General features: G+C 38.3%; 1 protein-coding gene across 1 annotated transcript in view; it reads right to left on the bottom strand.

Moving 5' to 3' along the window:
* Window positions 1-6,791: 6,791 nt before the first annotated feature.
* Window positions 6,792-24,119, bottom strand: part of LOC135214277 (guanylate cyclase 32E-like) — a gene marked incomplete at its 5' end in the record, with an annotated part of 104,568 nt that continues 87,240 nt past the window's right edge. Inside the window, 11 exon segments of the mRNA XM_064248398.1 lie at window positions 6,792-9,024; window positions 9,445-9,570; window positions 14,838-14,936; window positions 15,085-15,229; window positions 15,665-15,763; window positions 16,142-16,210; window positions 16,213-16,245; window positions 16,248-16,303; window positions 17,816-17,928; window positions 21,201-21,335; window positions 23,692-23,792. Coding sequence (XP_064104468.1) covers window positions 7,844-9,024; window positions 9,445-9,570; window positions 14,838-14,936; window positions 15,085-15,229; window positions 15,665-15,763; window positions 16,142-16,210; window positions 16,213-16,245; window positions 16,248-16,303; window positions 17,816-17,928; window positions 21,201-21,335; window positions 23,692-23,792 — 2,157 coding nt within the window.

Below are 24,119 nucleotides of genomic sequence, written 5' to 3'. Positions count from 1 at the left end.
TAACGCCAAACGTTCCGTGAACTCAAATAGCAACGAGAACGTTTTCTGGCGTCTCTCGTAAATGGAAATTTCTATAAATGGCTTATTTCCCTTCGTGGTATTTCCCCTTAAACGGCACTTCCATTAAGAACCTGACGTTTGCGAACACTCGGACAAACACGGTCGATGTCGTAGCTCGCGGTCACTGGCTAGTTTCGGGACTACAGTCAGAGAGAGAGAGAGAGAGAGAGAGAGAGTGAGAATATATATGTTTGGGAACCAAAATCTCTTGGCAGAAATATATATTAATATGAAGAGACATCGCTGGACGAATCAAAACATGAATAGTGAATGGAGAAGTGAATAGAGAGTGATGCAATTGTACAACGAACGTAGGGAGACTTCGTATTTCAGTTTTCCAATTCGCAGATGTGGACGCTTTCATGATTTTCTCTTAGGTTCGTGTATGTGTGTATATATACATTATATATATATATATATATATATATACTATATATATATATATAATCACTTCTTTGATGGACCTTAAGGCTATCTGCCTGAGAGAGAGAGATAGAGAGATGATTCAGACAAAAGCACTGTTTTTATTTTTATCTTTTGTATTTTTTACAGATGATCCAGTCACTGGCTGGTCTAGGAGCAAGAGCCCGTGCCAGCACAAGGCTGGCTTAATCTTAAACAACAACAAAGAGAGAGAGAGAGAGAGAGAGAGAGAGAGAGAGAGAGACGGAGAAAGAGAGAGATGAACTAAATCCCTAACGGATTAGACACTTAAAAAGTAAAAAAAAAATTTATTTCCACTCAAAAGTCCATCAGCTTTCTACGCCAGCCTTACCCTTACATACTGCCATGAAATTATACATATCCAACTTCATTCGATTTCAACAGACATGCAAATCTAATCACGTTACTTTGTCCACTTTCAATTCAACCGAAGATTCGAAGGGTAGCGAGTCTCCCCCGGTTGAATTTATAAACCCAGAGAGAGAGGAGGGAGATGAGGAGAGCGAGAGAAGAAGAGAAGAGAGAGAGAGAGCATCAAAAGGACCCCATTCACAAATCGTCAATGGGCCTGAGCCTGGAAATTTATGCCCATTCATGTCTAGCTTTTGGCAAGGGTTTCGAGGGGCTACTTAGCGTGCTTTATATATATATATATATATATATATATATATATTATATATATATATACATATATTTTTACTTGATCTCTTCTACACCTGTTACCAGACGATGAAAAAACCTCTGTCAGGTTATCAATATACATACGATATGGTTATATGTATGTATATATGGTCAGCGATAAGGGGACTCAAGTACCTTAGGACGGCTTATTGTTATGGTAATAATTTTGCATATAGTCTTATTGGTTCTTTACGTCAAAATGAAATAAAATAGAAGTTTAGCCAACGGTCAGTAATATTAACACAAAACAATTACAAACAATATATATGTATATATATATATATATAATATATATATATATATATATATATATATATATATATATATTCCTCCAATCCTCCTTCGAACACCTCCATATCATCCTAGCAATGAGAAATTCATTTCTCGATATAATGTGGTTCGGATCTCACAATAAACTGTAGGACCCGTTGCTAAGTAGCCAATTGTTTCCTAGCTACTTGAATAAAAAAAAAAAAAAAAAACCCAATCCTTCCCACCAGCCCTAGGAGAGACGTTAATCTAGGATAATGTTCAACTCATAGCCGTCAGTTATCAATCAAACCCTTGTGCTCTGTCCCGATAGAGGCTATATCAGTGATCACGGGTTCCAGTCATAGCGACGAGTCCAGCCATACTTCGCTGACTAGCCTGATACGTTCCATACGCTGAATTAGTTTTAATCGTGTTTTATATTGTAATATAATATGTATAAAGTCCTTTAAGGTACAGAATATTATCCTGTGACGTATACGCTATCATTTTCTTCAAGGAAAGTGGTACAAGTCATTGACGCCACTCTGGAAACGATAAATAAAGATTGTTATTTGAATGATAAACCCTCTACTCATGTGGAATAAGCCAACTAAAGGGTCTATCGATTAGAAAGTTAAGGCCCAGAATATACGAGGTTCCTTTGTTAAGAAAAAAAATATAACAGAAGACAATAGGCAATGCACTAAGAAGAGATCAGTGATTAAAATAGATAAATGACTGAATAAACAAATAGAAAAATTATAAATAAGTTGTTACAAGAATTGTTGTTATGGTCGTAATGCAACGCATCTTAAACACTTTTCAATACTCAACGCTGTCAACTGTGTCGCCTGTTCCTCACAGAACACAATCGACGACGTACCATCTCAAACCCTAGTCTCTCTCTCTCTCTCTCTCTCTCTCTCACACACACACACACACACACACCAGCCCTCGCCCTCAGCAAGAGCTGCTCCATATTGCAACACGAAAATATCCATGTATATATACGTATATACATTCATAACGTACGATTCTGAAAATATACATTACGTCCACGCGGGCACATACACGCGCATGGATGTACAGGACAATTTCATTCCTGGACCCATTCGTCAGAATGCTCATACATACACATGTGTGTCTTCTATACATCGAAGCCTACGCATCAGAGGCATCATTCAGAGAGAGAGAGAGAGAGAAAGACTCGCTTTAGAGAAATGCTTTCAAAGGATCAAGGATTTGAATCGGTCTATAACAACACCTGTGCCGAGAAGGTACAGAGAGAGAGAGAGAGAGAGAGAGAGAGAGAGAGAGAGAGAGAGAGAATTTATACCTAAAATATAAATCAAGGATTACTGGCCGGGAATTTTGTTTGTTTGCGATCTAGGCCCCCATCCCAAAGGAAGAGTTGTTAGGTCTATAAGCAGTCTCCACGTATACCAATCCGTACTCCCGTGTGACAAGCAGTAACGAAAATGAAATGAAATATGAAAATTAAAAACACAGAAGAAGAAAGAGAAAAACACACAAGAAGAAAGAGAAGGCGATTATGAAACAGCAGAGAAGATGAATGTAAGAAAAATGGAAATTCTGGCTCGTTTTTGAAAAAAGATACATGAACTGGCAGACGTGTGATGTTGAGAAACACTACAGTACCCAGGCAAACACCTCCTGGGGGAATGATGTGGGGGTTGTTTTAGGTATCTGGGGAGGGGGGAAGAAGGGTTTGGGGATCCTGGGACCCCATCCCAAGCGCCCCCCACCCCCCCCCAACCCCTGGGCAACAGGGGCTGGTAGGACAAGTCTAGAAAAGCCAGTGACACATCATGGCTTCGCCATTGTCTTTATCCAGCATCAGCCATTTCTGCCAAGTATTGAACAAGTTTCTCATGGCTTCATCTCCTCCCTCCCCCCACCCTTCACCTACTTCCCCCAACTCACAGACACCCCCACAAGACTCCATCCATACACGTCTATTTCTGGAATACGTGACCTCTTTTCGAAGATTCTCTTTCTCTCCCTCTGTTTTGTTACTGAATTTTGTGTTGAAACGGAATATTGATTAATCTTACAATTTTTACATTAAAAGAGAGAGAGAGAGAAAGACGAAAAAAGTACAGTGGGCGTCAATCTCCGCCAAGGCTGGCTACAGACCTGGGATGTTTTCGATATTCCGGGCGGCTTTGCTTATAGTCGTGTCGTGTGTGTGTGTGTGTGTGTGTGTGTGTGTGTGTGTGTGTGTGTGTGTGTGTGTGTGAGAGAGAGAGAGAGAGAATTTTCTTTACACTCCACGAACGCAATGTCTACGCGTTGTGTTTAAACCTGTAAAGCAAAAGTGTCAACAGTTTATATGATAAATTTAGTCGAATCTGACTTTCACTTTAATTTGAGATGTTTGGTTAACCCATTAATCCCACCAGTGTCAAACTGTAAGCAAAAATGAATGAAATATAGGAATTTATCTTATCCCAAGCTTCAGTAACCTAACCTAACTTATCACACCCTTCAATTACCTAACCTAACGTGACCTATCCTACATCACCAAGTTGCACTTGACCAGAGAGGCTTCACCCATTGTGCCCCAGACCTAACCTGACCAAGGGTAGTGTGATATACAGGTAGGCATCATGCCAAACCTACATTAACCTTACCTAAGGTGACTAGGCCTACCTGGTTAAGGTGGGAGTAAGTACTTTCAAAACCTAACTGGTGCCTGATATACTATAAAAGCACAGAACGTGTATCTATATAATCATATTCAAACTGAAGTATGCCTAAGTAACTAATAATCATCACTGAAATTATATGTATTAAAATATACATAAGTACCAATCACCATACTTTTCAAACTTGCAATAAAAGTGCTGTTAAATTTATACTTATATATTAAATAATGTTTCATATACCAACACAGTAGCCTGCTGCGGCCAACGTCCTAAGACAGTTTCTTTATTATATTATCGACCATAAAAGTTTTTTAAATTCCAATACTACTACATCCTACCTAGCCTGGTACTACCAACTTCGAAACTTATTTCTCCTAAATTGTCAATTAAGAACGACAAAACTCGCATAAAAACTCACTTAAATAAAAGGCAGATCGAGGTCTCTGTTAAAAGAAGGGTTTTGCTAATCCAAATTCACAAAAAAGCACCATATCTATCGTCACCAACCAAGAAAACTTAAAAAAAAAAAAAAGTTCGATAAAGCTTCGGTAACGCGAGTGCATGAACTGTCAACAGCAGTTTTGCCACATTTCTACGCCTTTGATTTCCAAGCTCGATTAGAATTTTAATTAATTCAGCCATCGGTAACATCTAGTTCATGCCGGTTTATGGCGAGTTGCTTGTCTTGAGATTGTCTTGGGAGTCTTAATGAGCAAAATTTCTGCCTTTACGACATCGCCAGCGTGTGACCCATGAGCTTATATGAAGATTCCACTTCTGTCACAATAGGGCGTCATGGCAACATCGCTGATGATGCTGCCTGCTGTTTGTAGCTTCAAATCGTTCGAATGCGCTAAAATAGACTTTGAATTCCTAACCAGAGCCATTTCAGAGCTGAAGCTGAAGCTGAACTCACATGTTTTCTTGAATAGCGACTGTTATGATCATTCTAAATAACTGACAACCTATGTGACAGGAACTATCACAACAGATTCGATACGATTTCCTAGACCTATGTAAATTTCCCGTTCTCATACCAGTGTCTAATATACTATACGTTTCAGTTACGTCGTGTTATTCATAGTAATTTCGTCTCTAATTGATGAAAGTCATTGTGTCGTAAATAAAGTTGTCATCGGACCTACAAACGTATAAGTGTCGTAAATAAAGTTGTCATCGGACCTAGAAACGTATAACTATCATCGAGCTCTGGCTGAGAGCATCGGTCTATTGTTGTTGACGGTGATAAGACTTATTGAGTGGGCAAGGCATTTAAAAAAAAAAAAAATCTCTGTTGTATCCGTACCCGGCATCTGCCTACGGGAAACATTGAAAATACTTATAAATTTTAGCACTACCATGGTCATACATATAAATTCTAGCACTACAATAGTCACACTTATGAATTTTAACACCACAATAGTCACACTTAGCACATACTTCCGGAGAGGTTTTGAATCAACAAACAAAAGGCTTTTCATTCACAAATTAATTTTATTTCGTTTTGCTACAATATCCATCATAACAATCCACAGTCAGCAAGAATAACTCTCAGCCTCTCTTATTATTATTATTATTATTAATAATTCTATAGTCCACGATTATTATCCCTTTCTCTTGAAGACAGACGAATCCATAGGGGGTAACTGAGGTATTTCTGGCGATAGATGATAATGTCACACACCAGTTGTTTTTACAATCAAAGCTGCCTCCTGGTAAGGAGTGAGCTCTTATATATATATATATATATATATATATATATATATATATATATATATATATATATATATATATATATATATATATATATATATATATATATATGTATATATATATATATTATATATATAATATATATATAATATATATGTCTTTCAGATTTAACCTAACACAATTGAAGGACACTGATTAAAGCTTTAGACCATGGGCAGGTCTAAATTCCAGAGTTTTAGACCATGGACAGGTCTAAATGTGTTTTAGACCATAGACAGGCCTATTTTCCAGAGTTTTAGACCATGGGCAGGTCTCAATGTCAGTTTTAGACCATGGGCAGGTCTAAAAGCCAGAGTTTTAGACCATAGACAGGTCTAAATGTCAGTTTTAGACCATGGGCAGGTCTAAAAGCTAGAGTTTTAGACCATAGACAGGTCTAAATGTCTGTTTTAGACGATGGACAGGTCTAAAGATCAATTTTAGACCACGACCAGGTCTAAAAGTCTGAATTATAGACCATGAGCAAGTCTAAAAGGAATACAGTCAGACCACAAGAAAGCCCAAAAATATATAGTTAGACCTTAGACAGCTCTAATTATACATAACTAGACCATGAGCAAAGCTAAATATATGATAAGTTAGACAAATAGCAATCTTTAAATATAATATAGAGCAGTTTCAGTACAGAAGGTCGAAAAAATATGCTCTGCAAGTTCCTGCATTGTACACAGTCAGTCTATAATAATAATAATATATAATTTCTCTTGTAAGGGTAAATATTACCCATATACTTCATTGGCATATAAAAAAATTCCATCGGTTTTGTCTAAATTCATTTCGTCTTCCCTAGAAGAAGTCTAAATCTGTTTCCATTTTGTCTTCCCTAAAAGAAGTTAAATTTTTTGTCAGAAATATATATGTATATATATGTATATATATATATATATATATAATATATTATATATAATATATGTATATAGAAATTTGAACGGGAAGATCTGTCCACGTGATATTTTTCTCTCTCACAGAAATCTACTGATTGTTCAAACTCGGTATGAAACATTCTAAAAAAAAAAAAAAGAACTCTAAGCTTAGAAATATATGGTGGTCTATCCACATGGTACCATGCGTTTAAAAAGGGGGTTGGGGACCGCTTTCTTGGTATAGGCGTTGAAATATAAAAATCTTTGCTAATCTCACTTTCCTCTGTTATCAAAATCTGCAATAAAAAAAAACTAGGCTGAAAAACACTCCTGTACTCTTGCTACAAGTTTCTAGATTCGAGGACTCAGCAGTTTCCTCATCAGGTGATGATGCCCACACAGGAGTCCAGAAGAACAGTCACCAGGCAACTGCCATTAGGCTACTGACGACCATTAATAATTTCCATCATTTTCAATGGCAGAGTCACTATGGACACAAGATCCTCGCACGGCATCTCACTGTCAATGGCAAAGTCACTCAGGAATTGAGACGTTGTGTTAGAAGTGTCTCACACTTCATTGTCTTTTCCTTGCCACGGCATATCCATCAATAATTATGCACGAAATAACATCTGTAGTTTGCAGTGAGATTACCTGGTTTGTGTCAGAAATCCAGTTATAATCTGCTCAAAGCCTCTGAAATGGGACCCTTTTTCCAAGACACAAACAAATACACCATTTAACCCTTACATCTTGCACTCCATTCACTTAATATATCTACAATTCACTGCAATGCACACACACACACAAAAGTCCTGTAGTGTTCCTTGGAAAATGCACAGGCTGTCACTTTCAGTAATGTTTCTCTATCATTAACCCATAACCCATCACTGCTGCCTCCAAAATACCCCAACACTTACTTTGTGCCATCTACAGTCATGGAGATGCAACTGCTGATTTGTGTTGTTTTGTGTTGATACTGAATGCTGGGGTGGTCATTTATCAAGAGGGTTGACACTTGGCAAGTTTAGGAGTTCTATATTATATGCAGTTACTCTCAGGAAAGACGAACATTCACTTCGCAGTGGCCTTTGGGAAGTCCTACACGGGTGTTTCACGGTCGGGAAGCTTGTGCACTTCGTTAATCACTCTATAGTTAACTACACTGGACAGTAGAGGGGACGACTCCTCACAGTCATTTGATGTTGAGCACACTTCTTGCTTACTACAGTATCTGAGGCGCGGTGCCCGGGTCTCGCTCGCGTCGGCATTTGAAGAGGACGAAGCCGTTGCAGGCAGGGCCTCGCTACTACTTGTGGCGCTTCTGAGACCCAGCGGTACCACACTGTGCGACCGCCATCTGCCGGTACCGCCGCTCCCGCTGCCGTTGCCTATGAGGCTGATGTTGCTGCTGCCGTTGGTGGAGACGGAAAACCGAGACCCCAGGAGGGACGAGGTCACAGGCATGGCGCTGGAGGTACTGGCAGATCTCGTCGAGGCTGATCTACTTGGGGTTACGGGCAAGGGTATTGTCAAGTCGATGCTAAATGGACTGCTCTTGCCAGTGTCTTTCGGGAGATCTAGATTAGTGGGTGTTGTAGTTTGACAAGAGGAAGATGCAGGAACATTTGAGAAATCAGCATCAAAGCAAGACGATTGAGGCTGGACCTCCGGCGGCGGTTCTCCCGTTGAATGTTTTATAGTGTTCTGGTCGTCGGTCCCCTCCACAAGGCTGGATGGACGCGATATCACCTCACTGATGGAAGTTCTACGACTAGCAGACAAAATATCATCGTCACCGGAAGTTGGGGAGACGGGGACCTCCAGATGGGCAATGGTACCAGTGGTAACGGAGATCGAAGCCCTCTTTTCTGATGAGGGAAGAGGAGGAGGAGGAGGAGGAGTGGGAGCCACTAAGGCACTGCTGATTAGGGAGTGGTGCTCCTTGATGCAGGGGCACGAGTTACGCTTCACTTCCAGATTCACTTTCCGAACGGTGCAGTCGTCAGAGGCTGGTGACTGGGGGGGCGGTGGGGACGAGGAGTCCCTTTCCTCTCTCACCTCTTTCACGACCCGAGTGGCCAGTTCCTCAGACATGGCAAACCGGAGACGCTTCGGAGACTCTAGACTCAGCGTCCTCGGCAGAGACATCGGGACGTTCTTGCAGGATCTCAGGGACCCTCGCAGGCCCCCGACGCAGCCGTTCTTGGCCAGACCGATGCTCGAGATCCCTCTCTGACGGCGAGACCATTCCCTGTGGCGCTTGAGCTCCGGGTCTTCCCCTGAGGGTAGGTACACACAAAGTATAAGTATTTTGATTATGGCCAGATAACTTCTATATAGTGAGAGGAGACTGACGAGGCCTACTTGCTAGTTCTATTAACTGTAAGGCTGAATAGCTTCTATAGAGAGAAGAGACTGCCTAGGCCAGTACCTAGGTCTATTAGATATAGACAAATATCATATTAAGGCTACTATCATACACAGACCCTTCTTAGAGAAAAGAAACAATATGGAAATATTGCTAGATTCTTGACATTAAAAAGAAAAGATAATGTACCATTGATACAGACCCTCTGTTGGCATATCAGCAGTGGCAGATCTAGAAATCTTTCATTGGTGGGGTGGTGGTGTATGTAACATGTACAAACATATGGTACACATATATCAATACTCCAGCCACTGAAACAACCACAACTTACCAGTCAGCCAATAGGTGGTCATTTCCCCCTTGCCTTTGATCTTGACCTTGCCCCGCTCCTCCAGGAAGTACCCTCCGAGGTTGGCCAGGATGTCACGGCACGTACAGGAACAATGGATCCTCAGAGCTGCAAGGGAAACATATAGTATTAGTCCTGTAGGAGTCCTGTAGGAGATCTTGGTTACTACTTAGTACTCTGGGAATGCTATGATGAATTAACAGCAGCTGCCGAAGTGTACAGTTGAAGTAAAGTAGAAAAATCTCTATAAGAAATTTTATATCATATATAGATATATATATATATATATATATATATATATATATATATATATATATATTGAACCTTTCAGGAAAGTAGTACGAAGCATAAGCAGATAGGCCCAGAAGAGAAGAGAAGAGAGAGAGAGAGAGAGAGAGAGAGAGAGAGAGAGAGAGAGAGAGAGAGAGAGAGAGAGAGAGAGAGAGAAACTTCAAACTCCTGTCAATGAAACAAGCGCAGCTAACGAATGAAGTAACGCCAAAATCAGTTATAATTTCTCCACGCATACAAAGGAGCGCTCGTTAGCATAATTTACTCCATAAAAAAAGAAAAAAAAATTCACCGTCATTTATTCTTCCACAAATACCGGGAAAACCACGCGCTTTTTTTTTTTTTTTTTTACATTTAAATCCGTGACAACAAACATCTCTAACCCCTTCCCCACAAACGACCCCGCCAAAAAAAAACAAAAAAACTGAACGATTTAAAAATCCAACCGTGGACCCATATCCCCGGACTTTAAATCACACTAGAATTCTAAAAACAAACATTCAACTAAAGTAGAGAAGACCTAGAAAACTAATAAGAATTAATAGTCAGAGGAGCTGGACAGCAAGACCGAAGGAACGAAAGGGGGAACGGAGGTGAAGTAAAAGGCTTATAAAATGCAGGTGCAGCAGCTAAGGGGTTTAACCGTCGAAAGGACGTCACAAACTCCCTTCAGTAATGTCAAATTTTATGTGAGAATCCTTTTTCCAGTTTTCAAAATAATTAATTTAATAAAGACAAGACTTTAAAAATATTTATTTAATATAATAATGTCAAGACTAACTTGTGGGAAGGGGAATGTGGGGGGAGGTGGGTGAGGAGGGGCGTGACACACCTCACAACAAGATTTTGTTTTGTTCAAAAGACTTTTCAACTTTGCTTCCTGCCAACTTCACGTTTAAGCCTTCGTGAATTGTTTAGAATAATTCTATTGAAAGGTTCTCTGCATTCAGACTTTCCATGAGATCTATCTTGGCATCATACAAAATTGCACAGCCTCTAAAATTATTATTGTTATTATTATTATTGAACCAAACAAAACTTCTTTCAGTTTTCTTCTGAAGATGTAAAAGGAAACTCACAAAACTACTGAGTATAACTTGTTTACTTGTATTTACGTATTATTCTACTCGACACTCGAGTACTTCCAGGCCCTGTCTGTGGCCCTTTCTCAAGAGATAGAGCCTGAAAGTACTCGAGTGTTGAATAATTAATATGTAAATACAAGTAAATAAGTTATACTCAGTAATTTTATGGTGTTCGTTTTACATTATTATATTTTTTTTTTGCTCTATCACAGTCCTCTAATCAGACTGGGTGGCATTTATAGTGTTTGGGGGTTCCGGGTTGCATCCTGCCTCCTTAGGAGTCCATCACTTTTCTTACTATGTGCGCCGTTTCTAGGATCACACTCTTCTGCATGAGTCCTGGAGCTACTTCAGCCTCTAGTTTTTCTAGATTCCTTTTCAGGGATCTTGGGATCGTGCCTAGTGTTCCTATGATTATGGATACAATTTCCACTGGCATATCCCATATCCTCCTTATTTCTATTTTCAGGTCTTGATACTTATCCATTTTTTCCCCCTCTTTCTCTTCAACTCTGGTGTCCCATGGTATTGCGACATTAATGAGTGATACTTTCATCTTTTGTCAATCAACGTCACGTCTGGTCTATTTGCACGTATCACCCTATCTGTTCTGATACCATAGTCCCAGAGGATCTTTACCTGATCGTTTTCTATCACTCCTTCAGGTTGGTGCTCGTACTACTTATTAACAAGGTAGCTGATGTTTCTTGCACAGGCTCCAGTGGAGGGCTTTTGCCATTGAATCATGCCTTTTTTTGTATGGTTCTGTGCAAGTGCCGGACATTCGCTTGCTTTGTGGTTTATGGTTTCATTTTTCGTATTGCACTTCCTACATATGGGAGAGATGTTATTTCCGTCTATCGTTCTTTGAACATATCTGGTTCTTAGGACCTGATCTTGTGCCGCTGTTATCATTCCTTCAGTTTCCTTCTTTAGCTCTTCCCTCTGTAGCCATTGCCATGTGTCATCGCTGGCTAGTTCTTTAGTCTGTCTCATGTATTGTCCGTGCATTGGTTTGTTGTGCCAGTCCTCTGTTCTGTCTTTCTCTGTCTTCGTATATTTCTGGGTCTTCGTCTACCTTTATCAGTCCATTCTTCCCATGTGCACCTTTTTAGCCACACGTCTTCACTGGTTTTCAGATATTGCCCCAGTGCTCTGTTCTCGATGTTGACGCAGTCCTCTATACTTTAGTAGTCCTCTCCCTCCTTCCCTTTCGTGTTTTATGTATTGTCTGTCCGTATTTGCTCTTGGGGTAGTGCTTTGTGTATTGTCATATGTTTCCTGGTTTTCTGATCTATGCTGCGGAGTTCTGCCTTCGTCCATTCCTTACTATTCTGCGCTGTATCTGATTACTGGCACTGCCCATGTGTTTATGGCTTTTATCATATTTCCAGCGTTGAGTTTTGACTTGAGTATCGCCTTGAGTCTCTGCATATATTCTTTCCTCATCGTGTCCTTCATCTCTTGGTGTTTTATATCCCTTCCTTCCATTATTCCCAGGTATTTATATCCAGTCTCATCTGTGTTTGATGTTGCTCCCATCTGGTAGCTTTATCCCTTCAGTTCTCGTTACTTTGCCTTTTTGTATGTTGACTAAGGCGCATTTTTCTATTCCAAACTCCATCCTGATGTCCCCAGATACAATCCTTACAGTCTGGATTAGGGTATCTATTTCCTTGATGCTCTTACCATACAGCTTGATGTCGTCCATGAACATCAGATGGTTGATTCTGTTGCCTCTTTTCTTGAGTTGGTACCCGGCATCCATCTTCTGCAGTACTTTTGTTATGGGAATCATGGCTACTACGAAGAGTAGTGGGGACAGTGAGTCGCCCTGGAAGATCCCTCTCCTGATATTAACCTCTGCTAGTCTTATTCCAGAGCTTGTAAGTATTGTATTCCAGTTCCGCATTGTATTTCTGAGGAAGCTGATGGTGTTTTCCTCTGCCCCATATATTTTCAGGCATTCTATTAGCCATGTGTGTGGCATCATGTCGAAGGCTTTCTTATAGTCTATCCATGCCATGCTTAGGTTAGTTTTCCTTCTCCTACTGATCTTCATAACCATTTTGTCTATCAGGAGCTGGTCTTTTGTGCCCCTACACTTCCTTCTGCAGCCTTCTGTTGGTGTGGGGGATGGTGTTTGTCTCCTCTAGGTAGTTTGTATAGCCTTCATTGATGATACCTGTTAGTAACATCCACATTATGGTAGCAGGTGATAGGCCTGTAGTTACTGGCTATATTTCCCTTACTCTTGCCTTTTTGTACTAAGGATAGGTGTTCTTCCTGTGCTCATCCATTAGATTATTATTATATTATTATTATTATTATTATTATTATTATTATTATTATTATTATTATTATTGTATGCAGAAGATACATCCCTATTCATATGGAACAAGCCCACCAAAGGGGCCACTGACTTGAAATTCAAGGTTCCCAAAGAAAATGTGTTCATCTGAAAGCAGTTACAGGAGGCACAGGGAAATACAGAAAGACGAGATCAGTTGTTATAAAACGAAAATAAACGAACCAATCAATAAACGAATAGATAAAAATATAAGTAAACGATTAAAAGGAGAAGGAGAATGTTTAAGGAACTTTTCAGATCCGAGTTGCACAACATCCTCGGGAAGACCGCTCCGCAGTCCAACTGTGTGAGAGGAAATAAAAGTCCTCTGGAACTGATTTATAGCATCTTAAGGTCCTTTTCCAAAGGATCACAAACAAATCTCCACTCGGCTCCTCGAAGGCAGGGTCGCCTAAGTATACCACCACCACCACGAGAGTTTCATCATTAAACTTTTTCCAGGCTGTTAGTCAAGAGAGCTCCTTCCTCGAGGACCCTCTAAGGATTCTCTTCTCGTTCTCCTTAAGAGCAAGAACTTCCTCCTAAGGACTCGAAACTCTAGCTTTATCTCTGCGGTACTCTGAGGACTTCAAGGACTTCTCCCTCTCGACCTTACTTTCAATACTCGTTTCGAAGTTTAAAAATTTTTTTTAACGTGGTGAGTACGAAAGTCTATTAACACAGTTCTGCAAGATCTTGTTTTCTGACTTTACCAAAAACAACTAATGAGAGGACGTTTGTTATTAGCCTTATTTTTACAAGCATCCAGCACAAACATCAAGATGAAAAGCACAGACACAAACATCAAGATGAAAAGTACAGACACAAACATCAAGATGAAAAGTGCCGACACAAACATCAAGATGAAAAGTGCCGACACAAACATCAAGATGAAAAGCATCCCACACACAAACACCAAGATGAAAAACACCAAGCTGTCTTCCTCATACACTTGCAAAAATATAACGACAAAAAAAAGAGAGACAAACATTCATGTTTACAATCCTTGTTTACAAAGTCTGTAGTCCTTCACAAAAGTTTAAACTTAAATGTCTACACAATCCGTCGTCGTAGGCAGCTAGGCCTATTGTAGCAGGATTTCTGGCGAAGTTTTCAAAAAATTATTTCATGCTGGATGCACAGCGAGATTCTAGTAACAGCGCCTTAAAAGTTAATTTATTCTGAAGGTTTTCGAGGGTGCTAGATCTCCCAGCATACATACCTGAATACATTTGCCTTTCATTCGACTTAAGAAAGTTGCTGACTATATAAATATGCTCAGAGGGTTATGCCACCTCAGAGTCAAATCAATACCTTTTCAGAAAGTTTTGATGTCTTCTCTTATCCTCAGTGCAAGATTCTCTGCGTAAAAATACTTGCTGGGTATGCCCTTCTGGTGTATTAAGAAACTCATGTGGGTGCTAGCAAGCTGCAGAAGGTTTTGGATAACTCTCTCTCTCTCTCTCTCTCTCTCTCTCTCTCTCTCTCTCTCTCTCTCTTACTCTTTTGGGATTGTATGTTGAAGATTATTATAGCCACTATGAGCAACTTACTCTCCCATAAAATTCATGCAAATGGGTGGCATACGAGAATGATTCTCTCTCTCTCTCTTCTCTCTCTCTCTCTCTCTCTCTCTCTCTCTCACTTGCCTTGCCCCGTGGACTCCATCCGGGAGGCGGTGTTGACGGTGTCGCCGAAAAGGCAGTACCTGGGCATCTTCAGACCCACGACGCCGGCGCAGACTGGACCTGAAGTAGGATTAGTTGATGACATTAGATGGAGTTCTGCAAGGCCTTTCGACGCCTCGTCCTTGACTGGAAAAAGGGCGAGGAGTCGAAAGGCCTTTATTTATACATTCATCACATATCTATGTGTCTCATTTCCCTTTTCCTCTACCTGAGTGGAGACCGATGCGTAGTTTGAGCGTGTCGCTAGGCCGATGTCTGATTTTGAAGCGCTTGATGGCGTCCAGCAGGTGGAGGGACATGGAGGCTACTTCCCCGGCATGTTGGTCGTCATTCCTTATAGGCAGTCCGCTCACCTGTGGCGAGAAACAGGTAACAAAATATCAGTCGACAGTGACAATGAAGGGTAAATGCAACGTTACGAGTTAGTAGTTCAATCATAGAGTTAGCAGATATACCTCCATCCCTTATTTTTCAACATGAACAGGTAAGTAGTTTTGCAAACTGTATTTCAATTATGCAATTAGCAGATATACCTCCAGGCCTTACTTTTCAACATGAACAGGTAAGTACTGTTCCAAACTGTAGTTCAATTATACAATCAGCAGATATACCTCCAGCCCTTATTTTTCAACATGAACAGGTAAGTAGTTTTGCAAACTGTATTTCAATTATGCAATTAGCAGATATACCTCCAGGCCTTATTTTTCAACATTAACATGTAATTACTGTAACAAACAAAATACTTCTAATAATGATACTAATAATAATCTATTCTTCGCTTCACATACCACCATGTAGGCGTCTCCTATCGTCTCAACTTTGTACACGTCATAGTTGCCGATGATGGAGTCGAAGCAGGTGTACAAGTCGTTCAGGAAATCGACGACCTGTTGTGTGTGTAGAGAGAGAGAGAGAGAGAGAGAGAGAGAGAGAGAGAGAGAGAGAGAGAGATTTGATTAAGTGAGGTCCGTGGTTAAGAGATTATTACTATAATATATACGTATAATTAATCAGTTGAGTTCGTAACGCAAGTCTTATGCCATTAAGAATTGAGGGTGTTATATTATATATTTATATATATATATATATATCTATATATATATATATATATATATATATAATTAATTTATAATATATATCTACATATTCATATACACATATAAAAAACTTCATGATAATCACACACATAAATAGCACCATCTCAAAAAAAAAAAAAAAAAAAAAAAATTTAAAACTTAAGGACGACTGGTTCACCGTCCACGCACCTGCAAGGGCGTCGACTCGGCCGACATCTCCGTAAAGCCGACGATGTCACTGAAGTAGATGGCTGACGCCAGTCGAAGTTCTCAGCAGCCCCTCGAACCTTCCGAACCTCCGTTTCAGCTGCTCGGCCACGTACCTCGGGAGCATCTCGTACAGCAGCGCCTCTGGAGGAGGGATTAGAAAGCACATGGATAGAGTAATGGATAGGTTGTAGGTTGGTGGAGCCTCTTTCTTTCGGAACCGGTTTCGACTTTTTTGTGGTCCATTATTTTTTTTATTTTTTTTTTAACCTGTTTGGTGTGATTATAATCTTTTATGTCGATATTTATATGTATGATTTTATATATAATTAATTATATATAGTATAAGATATATATATATATATATATGATATATATATATATATATATAATTTATTTATATATATATATTATATATAATATTTATTTTATTCAACAGTGTGTTTTGAAATCTAAACTATCATCATTTTATGTTCATGGCTTAGAATCACTCATCAAACAATTAAAATCTTTACCTCCCCCCCCTTCCCTCAACCCCCTCTCTCACCCCCACCAACATTAAGATAAAGGAGGAGGAGGGGGGCGAGGGAGGGGGAGGTCTCTTAATGTTGTCGAAGCAAACAGCGGCGTATTTACTCAAGGCCAGAGAGTAAACACCTCCTAGTCTGGCAAAGGGATGTTTTCGACTCTCTCTCTCTCTCTCTCTCTCTCTCTCTCTCTCTCTCTCTCTTTCTCTCTCTTCACCGCCATCTGGAGGAGGTGTTTTGGCCACTTCATTTGTCATTCTTTCAGTCTGTGGTCTTTAGAAGATGGCAAATTCACCAGGATGACGAAATGAAAATAATTCTAATCCTTTTCTTTAGCAGATTTCTACAGTTCAAGGATACGATTGGTGCGGGGGGTGGCAAAAATAAATAAATAATACATACATAAATGAATTACAAATAAAATTGTAAACAATCAATTTCCACAAGAATAAGAATGTAATCCATCAATTTAATAGGTAGTACTAAAAAAAATTGAAAAAAATCAACGACCAAAAAATATATAAAAAATAAAAATAAAATTGTACACAATCAGTTTTCAGGCTTTTACCGAAGAGAGAAAATAAAAAATAAATAAATTACAAATAATATTGTAAACAATCAATTTCCAAAAATAAATAAACAAATAAATAAACACAAATAAAATTGAAATCAACCAATTTCCACAAATAAATAAATAAATAAATACAAACAACATTGTAATTAATAAATTTAAAAAAATTAATAATACAATTAAAATTTTAGTAAATCAATTTCCAAGAAAAAATATTTTACACAATCAATTTTCAGACATTTACCGATGACAGAAAATAAAAATAGAAAATTAAAAATAAACAAATATAATACAAAATAAATACAAATAAAATTCTAATCGATCAATTTCCTTAAATAAAATAAATAAATAAATACAAATAAAATTGTATAATCAATCAATTTCCAAAAAAATATAAATAAAAGTGAAAATAAAATTGTACACAATCAATTTTCAGGTATTCCCCGATGACAGAAAATTCACCAAACTCACTAAATTGGTGGAAAACTTCTTACAAGCACCAGGAGGTTGCAATCTATAATTATTATTAGTTGTCATTATTATCATCCTACTACTCACCCGTCTTCTTCTTCTCCTCGATGAGCTGGTCCGTCCTCTCGTCCACCAACGCCTCGAGGTTGTTGGCGTATTTCTCCATCATCGCCAACATGTTGTCGAAGATGTTGGGTTTCCTGTGGAAGGTATAGAAAACGGGAGGAGATGCGTGAGTGGGCGTGGCAGAAAACGGAAGGGAACAAAGAGGAAATGAATGGAGGTACGATCAAAAGAATGACAGGGGTTGCAGCAGCTACTGGGCCGAAGGGTACACTACAGAGAACCTTCAGTAATGCCTACAGTGCGCCCCCGTGACTTCACTACTCCTCTAAGGGGTACTGCACCTAGAAAAAAATATGCCTTTCTCTGCCAAGCCACAAAACATGATGAAGTTATTAAAAAAAAAAACAAAAAAAAACGACACCTTATTAGGAGCCCAGCTTTGTCACTACAAAGAACCACAAAGATTTTGAAAAGACAGTGAACAAAGAGTATAAAAGTTATGCAATTAAGATGAATTCATTATCCTTCGTCAGGAAAACAAAGCAAGAGACCTAACTACGTCGAGATCTCTTTTCCTTTCGAAAAAGTGTGAGACGAACAACGGAGCAGGATTAAGCTGAAGAAGCTGGACAGCCAAGAACAACCGAAGTTAGCGGATGAGAAGTAGAGGAAGCCAGAAGAACAAAGGCACGCGGCACCAAGAGAATGAGAAGAAGAAGAAGGAGTAGAAGAAAGAAGATGAAGAGAAACAGAGCCTTGCCGGCTATGAATGACAGATGATAATGGCGCCCGTTCCTCGTTTCTTTGGAGCCAGCAGGAACTATTGTCAATCAGGTAGAAAAAAGTTCTCCTGCTAATTAGGTCTGAAGTACATCACCTTGACGCGTGTATTGAGAATCTCTCTCTCTCTCTCTCTCTCTCTCTCTCTCTCTCTCTCTCCTCTAAGAACCTATCTTTCTGAGAATCCCTCTGGTCTGAATAGGATCTTTTCTCATTTTATTTTTGCAGTCGACATCTTCTACTGTAACAAAAAGAACTCGACCAGCCAGGCTATAATTAATTCTGGTTTTCATCTTCGCTCACAATCTTTAAATGAACAGGTGGAATATACCTTTTTTGAACTAATGTTTTATGAAGCAGTCTCCCGGAGAATACTCTTCTCATGCCAGAGAGATTAAAAATATGTGCCAGGCGGTTCTGTTTCACAATAATAATAATAATAATAATAATAATAAAAATAATAATAATAATAATCCAAGACGGTAAGGATTGTATCTGGGGACATCAGGATGGAGTTTGGAATAGAAAAATGCGCCTTAGTCAACATACAAAAAGGCAAAGTAACGAGAACTGAAGGGATAAAGCTACCAGATGGGAGCAACATCAAACACATAGATGAGACTGGATACAAATACATGGGAATAATGGAAGGAGGGGATATAAAACACCAAGAGATGAAGGACACGAACAGGAAAGAATATATGCAGACTCAAAGCGATACTCAAGTCAAAATTCACCGCCGGAAATATAATAAAAGCCATAAACACATGGGCAGTGCCAGTAATCAGATGCAGCGCAGGAATAGTGGAATGGACGAAGGCAGAACTCCGCAGCATAGATCAGAAAACCAGGAAACATATGACAATACACAAAGCAAATTTTTTACCATCCCAAGAGCAAATACTGGACACCGTAGACTTATACATAACACGAAAGGAAGGAGGGAGAGGATACAAGTATAGAGGACTGCACCAACATCGAGAACAGAGCACTGGGGCAATATCTGAAAACCAGTCAAGACGAGTGGCTAAAGAGTGCATGGGAAGAAGGACTAATAAAAGTAGACGAAGACCCAGAAATATACAGACAGGAGAATGACAAACAGAACAGAGGACTGGCACAACAAACCAATGCACGGACAATACATGAGACAGACTAAAGTACTAGCCAGCGATGACACATGGCAATGGCTACAGAGGGGAGAGCTAAAGAAGGAAACTGAAGGAATGATAACAGCGGCACAAGATCAGGCCCTAAGAACCAGATATGTTCAAAGAACGATAGACAGAAATAACATCTCTCCCATATGTAGGAAGTGCAATACGCAAAATTAACCCATAAACCACATAGCAAGCGAATGCCCGGCACTTGCACAGAACCAGTACAAAAAGAGGCATGATTCAGTGGCAAAAGCCCTCCACTGGAGCCTGTGCAAGAAACATCAGCTTCCTTGCAGTAATAAGTGGTAGGAGCACCAACCTGAGGGAGTGATAGACAACGATCAGGCAAAGATCCTCTGGGACTATGGTATCAGAACAGATAGGGTGATACGTGCAAATAGACCAGACGTGACGTTGATTGACAAAGTCAAGTAGAAAATATCACTCATTGATGTCGCAATACCATGGGATACCAGAGTTGAAGAGAAAGAGAGGGAAAAAATGGATAAGTATCAACTCAAGATCTGAAAATAGAAATAAGAAGGATATGCTATAGCCCAGGAAATTGTACCCATAATCATAGGAGCACTAGGCACAATCCCAAGATCCTGAAAAGGAATCTAGAAAAACTAGAGGCTGAAGTAGCTCCAGGACTCATGCAGAAGAGTGTGATCCTAGAAACGGCGCACATATTAAGAAAAGTGATGGACTCCTAAGGAGGCAGGATGCAACCCGGAACCCCACACTATAAATACCACCCAGTCGAATTGGAGGACTGTGATAGAGCAAAAAAAAAAAAAAAAAAAAAAAAAAATAAATAATTAATAATAATAATAATAATAATATTGGTAAGTAACATTATGCCGGTCTTCGTTAGAATATTAATATATATATTATATATATTATATACTATATTATATATATATATAGATATAGATATATATATATGTATATATATATACATATATATATATATATATCTATATCTATATCTATATATATATATATATATATATATATCATAATCTATATATTATATATATATATAGAGAGAGAGAGAAGGAGAAGAGGAGAAGAGAAGAGAGAGAGAGAGAGAGAGAGAGAGGAGATTGAGAGATGCTCAAAAAGCATGTGGAATTCCCCGTGTCATAATTACAGTTATACATGATATACGAAAACGACAAAGAATTACTTAACAACCAGCAAGATGGAGGATGGAGACAATTATTATTATTATTATTATTATTATTATTATTATTATTATTATTATTATTATTATTATTAATTCAGTTTCAAAAACTTCAACCGAAAAACCATTCCCAAATTCAAAAGGGAAAAAACCAAAAACAGAATAAGAGAAAAACAGAATAATAAAAGACAAAAAAAAACATACAGGAATAAACATAGAAATCAATCCAAAATAAAAAAAAATAAAATAAAATAAAAGAAGAGTTCTTAAGGCTTACATTCCCTTCCTCAGAGGCCGCAATTTAGTCCTTATGGTCCGGAAATCAGGCCTGTCTTCCGGAGTCTCGGCCCAGCACTCATTCAGCACGGTCCGTACGCAGTCCAGGCATCCTTCCAGGGCGCTCAGGGGAGGTCTGGAAAGGATAGTAATTTAATAATAATAATATTATTGATTCCAGGCATCCTTCCAGCGCACTCATGGGAGGTCTGGAAAGGATAGTAATTTAATAATAATAATATTATTGATTCCAGGCATCCTTCCAGCGCACTCAGGGGAAGTCTGGAAAGGATATATAATAATAATATTATTGATTCCATGCATTCTTCCAGCGTGCTCAGGGGAAGTCTGGAAAGGATAGTAATTTAATAATAATAATATTATTGATTCCAGGCATCCTTCCTGCGCGCTCACAGGTGGTCTGGAAAGGATATAATAATAATAATATTAATGATTCCAGGCATTCTTTCAGCGCCCTCAAAGGTGGTCTGGAAAGGATAATTTAATAATAATAATGATAAAATAGTGAATGCGAATATAATGTTACTATATCTGATGTAAAGGTCCTGAATTTCTAAGTATGTGTGTATACATATATGTATATATACAAGTACATTTATATATATATATATATATATATATATATATATATATATATATATATATATATATAATATATCTACAGGAGAAGTATACCTCTATAATATATCAATCAAACGATGCAAAAACCATTTCGTAAATATAGTATTGATGTGCATTAAGGTCGCATGCATTCGTACCCACAGACGCGAGAGAAACTGAATTTCCTCTTCCCAAACATGGGTAATGATAAATTTGGCCAGTGATGATAAATTCGGGGGAAGGGATGATAAATGCGGGCGAAAGGATGATAAATGAACTTGAGATTCTTGGCACTGTGCTTTCTGATGGAGAGAGAGAGAGAGAGAGAGAATCGTTCGCACTGGAGACGAGGCGAAGTAAAATAGTGATTTTTAGTTATTAACTTTCTTTTTGTGTAACTTCCGTTTTTCGAACACCTTATTAATTTTTTTTATTTAGACTAAGCGTAACTGTGTGTTTTTTTAATGCATCTCTCTTGTTTTTCATTTTTATTTTAAAGAGAAGTGCTGGAAATCTGACGTAATGCATCGTAACTTAATAATAATAAATGTCTGGGTAATAAACGATCTTACATATAAAAAAATTCGGACTGAAAAAAATACAAAACAATATATATATATATATATATAATTTATATATATATATATATATATATATATATATATATATATATATATATAGATATTGATGCAGATTTTGTATATGGATGATTTACGTCAAGAATTTATAGTAGAATAAAACTTCAATTAATGTTAAATGTACTTTATATATATATATATATATATATATATATATATATATATATATATATATAATTAACAATCACAGAAATTATATTCTACCATAAATTCTTGAAAACGCCAATCATCCATACACAAAATTTGTATGAAAAAATAAAAAATAATAAAAACTGAAGAAAATCTATAAAAACAAAACTCGATATTTACAAAACTAATATTTACATTTCACAGATCCAAAAGTCCTAAATTTTAATTTTTCATTTTTTTTCATTTTTTTGACATACTGAAACATCACTAAGAAGACACTTTCACTCAACTCTGAACTGCCATTATATTTCCCCCCCCCCAACCCCCCCCCCCCAACCACACACGAGCGCCCAGATTGCTGGGCAGGACGAATTAAGGATTAATTAAATGGTTCATTAGATGGAGGATCTCATCCGGACTGAAAGGGTCCTTCACCCCCCCCTCTTTCCCACCCCACCCCACCACTTAGATAAGATAAATCCCCCACTCAGATAAATGAAGCGTTCCCCAGTAACTCTCATACTAATATGCTTTCCCCTTTATTTTTTAGGGAGGAAAAATTAAAAAAATTAAAAGAGGAATAAATGTTTTTAAAGGAAGAAAATAATCTTAAGGGAAGAATACGTTTAGAAAAACATTTGCAAGGTAGAAAACATTTTGAGGGACGGAAATATATTTAAAGGACAAACTTTCGACAAACATCTTAAATAAAGAAAACATTTGCAAGGTAAGAAAACATTTTGAGAGACGGAAAATATATTTAAGGGAAAAACATTTCGACGGACAACTTAAATAAAGAAAACATTTACAAGGTAGGAAACATTTTGAGAAAGAAACGGAAAATAGATTTAAGGGAATAAAACATTTAGAAAAAATTTTTAATAGGAAAAAAACCATTATAAGACAAGAAAACATTTTGAGAAGGACAACATTCTTAAGGGAAAAATATTTAGAAAAACATTTTAATGGAGGAAACCATTTATTTCTAACCGAAAGTCTCACAATGTTCATATATAATATATATATATATATATATATATATATATAGTATATATATATATATATATATATATAGTATGTATGTATACTCTACATGACACTCACCTGAAGGGGGTCGTATTTGGAGAAGGTCTTGTCATGACCTGACGAATAATTGCTACGGGACTCTGGTCAGTTCGCCCCCATGGGCCGTGGCGTCCGTGGACCTGAATAAGAAGAAGAAGAAGAAGAAGAATGGATCGTAATTGTATGTATGTATGCACATATGAATTATGTATATTCTCCGGAGACTTGGAACCTTCTTCCCACATCAGACAAAAGAGAATTAATTTCCTTTAAGTCTACCCAAAATTAATTAAGTGGACCCTACGACGCCCCACTTACGGGGGGAAAACTTTAATCCACTTAGGAAAGTGAGAGAGAGCCTCTTACTTAGAGAACCTCACCCGGGACGAGGCTTCCTCACCCACTACAGAATCCGCTCTACAGAAAGGTATCGAGGGCACTACAGTCGTTGTGTCATGCCGGTGTGT

The sequence above is a fragment of the Macrobrachium nipponense genome, chromosome 45 (assembly GCF_015104395.2).
Source record: "Macrobrachium nipponense isolate FS-2020 chromosome 45, ASM1510439v2, whole genome shotgun sequence".
NCBI lineage: Eukaryota > Metazoa > Arthropoda > Malacostraca > Decapoda > Palaemonidae > Macrobrachium > Macrobrachium nipponense.
The sequence above is the reverse complement of the archived record's forward strand: the minus strand, read 5'-3'. Positions and strand labels throughout refer to the sequence as shown.